This window comes from Otolemur garnettii, unplaced genomic scaffold (assembly GCF_000181295.1).
Source record: "Otolemur garnettii isolate 467f Iridium unplaced genomic scaffold, OtoGar3 scaffold00112, whole genome shotgun sequence".
Lineage (NCBI taxonomy): Eukaryota > Metazoa > Chordata > Mammalia > Primates > Galagidae > Otolemur > Otolemur garnettii.
Window position 1 is genome coordinate 6834452 of NW_003852507.1, and position 1442 is coordinate 6835893.

The 1442-nt window shown below is 54.2% G+C and overlaps 1 protein-coding gene across 1 annotated transcript in view; it reads left to right on the forward strand.

Annotated features, from left to right (window-relative positions):
• Positions 1-1122, forward strand: part of FNDC8 (fibronectin type III domain containing 8) — a 4645-nt gene extending 3523 nt beyond the window's left edge. Inside the window, exons 3-4 of the mRNA XM_003797197.2 lie at positions 175-411; positions 970-1122. Coding sequence (XP_003797245.1) covers positions 175-411; positions 970-1122 — 390 coding nt within the window. The remainder of the gene's footprint in view (positions 1-174; positions 412-969) is intronic.
• Positions 1123-1442: the final 320 nt, after the last annotated feature.

The following is a 1442-nucleotide window of genomic DNA, read 5'->3' on the forward strand; positions in this document are numbered from 1 at the left end:
TGGGGCAGGGGGTGTCACATGCAGCGCTGGGAGTGCCTCATACCTTCCGTCAGACCTGCCTTGAGTCCAGCAGGAGTAGGGGATGGGAGTGGGGCATCCTGACCCCAGTTGGGTAGGGGATGCAGGAAGAATAGGACCCATCTGAGGAAGCTTCGGGACTCTCTCTTCCCCTAGATCTCCTGGACATATGCCTTGGGCAAGCAGCAGGTCAGTTTCTACCAGGTCCTGTTGCAGGAAGTGCCCAAGGAAAGCGAAGATGAGCTGCCCAAGGCAAAGAATCGTCCCTGGATCTTCAACAAGATCATGGGCACCACTGTCAAGCTGATGGAGCTGAAGTCTAACACATGTTACTGCCTCACTGTCCGAGCAGCAAACACAGCAGGGGTGGGGAAGTGGTGCAAGCCCTACAAAGTGAGCCCTGGGAGAAGAGGGGCCCTGGGTCCAGGGAGGGCTGGAAACACCCCTATATGCCCACACCTCATCTCCTTGCTAGCTGGCCTTCTGTCTGAACCAATAAGCATACAGGTTGCTTTTTTTCTGGGAGGTTTAAGGATTAAGCTATTCTGAGACCTACTAGGAATGCAAACTCATGTATTCCTTCAGCATCCCTGTAACGTTCAGCTCCCAAAGCCACTGGGTTTTAGATCCCTCTACCTAGTACCAATAATTGTGAGTGTGCTGGGAAATCAAGAGCGCTGAGGGAAATGGAAGACGGGGTAGAGGGAAGTGAAGGAGGAACAGGGCAGGGTGGGCAGGGACCCGGGGACAAGTCTGAGTGCAGGTGGCCCTTTGGTTGGAAACTACACAACTGGCGAGGCCCAACTTTGAGTCATGCCAATTTGGACACGTTTCCTATGTTAACAGATAGTTTGGATAAGGCTAAGATCCCACTTAGACAAAAGAGGGGTGACAGTGTCCTAGGCTCGGGTCTGGGAAGGAATTCTGAGGGGGTTTCTTGTTTCACTTCAGTTTGCAACCTTGGCCACTGACTTCAACAGCTTTCCTGAGAACAACCCCATCCAGATCACCGTGCAACGCAAGGAACCCCAGCGGAGAACCGTGTCCATGGGGCTGGAGGAGATGCGGAGGCTGGAAGATCTGGAGTACTTATTTCCCTATTAAGAGGGAAGGCCCCAGGAAGCCCCTTACCTACCTTCAGCTTCAGCCCAGGGCCCTCAGGAACCAGTACTATGCTAGGGAACCAATGACCCCCCTGCTGGCCCAGGGCCTGTCAGTGTTACTGGAACCCCACTTCTGGGCTGGGGTCAAGGTTATACAGGGGCCCCAACCCACCTGGAGACATCTCAGGCCCATACAGGCTCAACCACTGCCCACAACTTTTAGGCTCCCTCCTTCCCCAGATCTGGGCGGGGTCCAGGTCCCTCATTAAAGAACTGCAGGTCATCCAGCACCACCAAATTGTGCTTCATGCTGTGGACAGC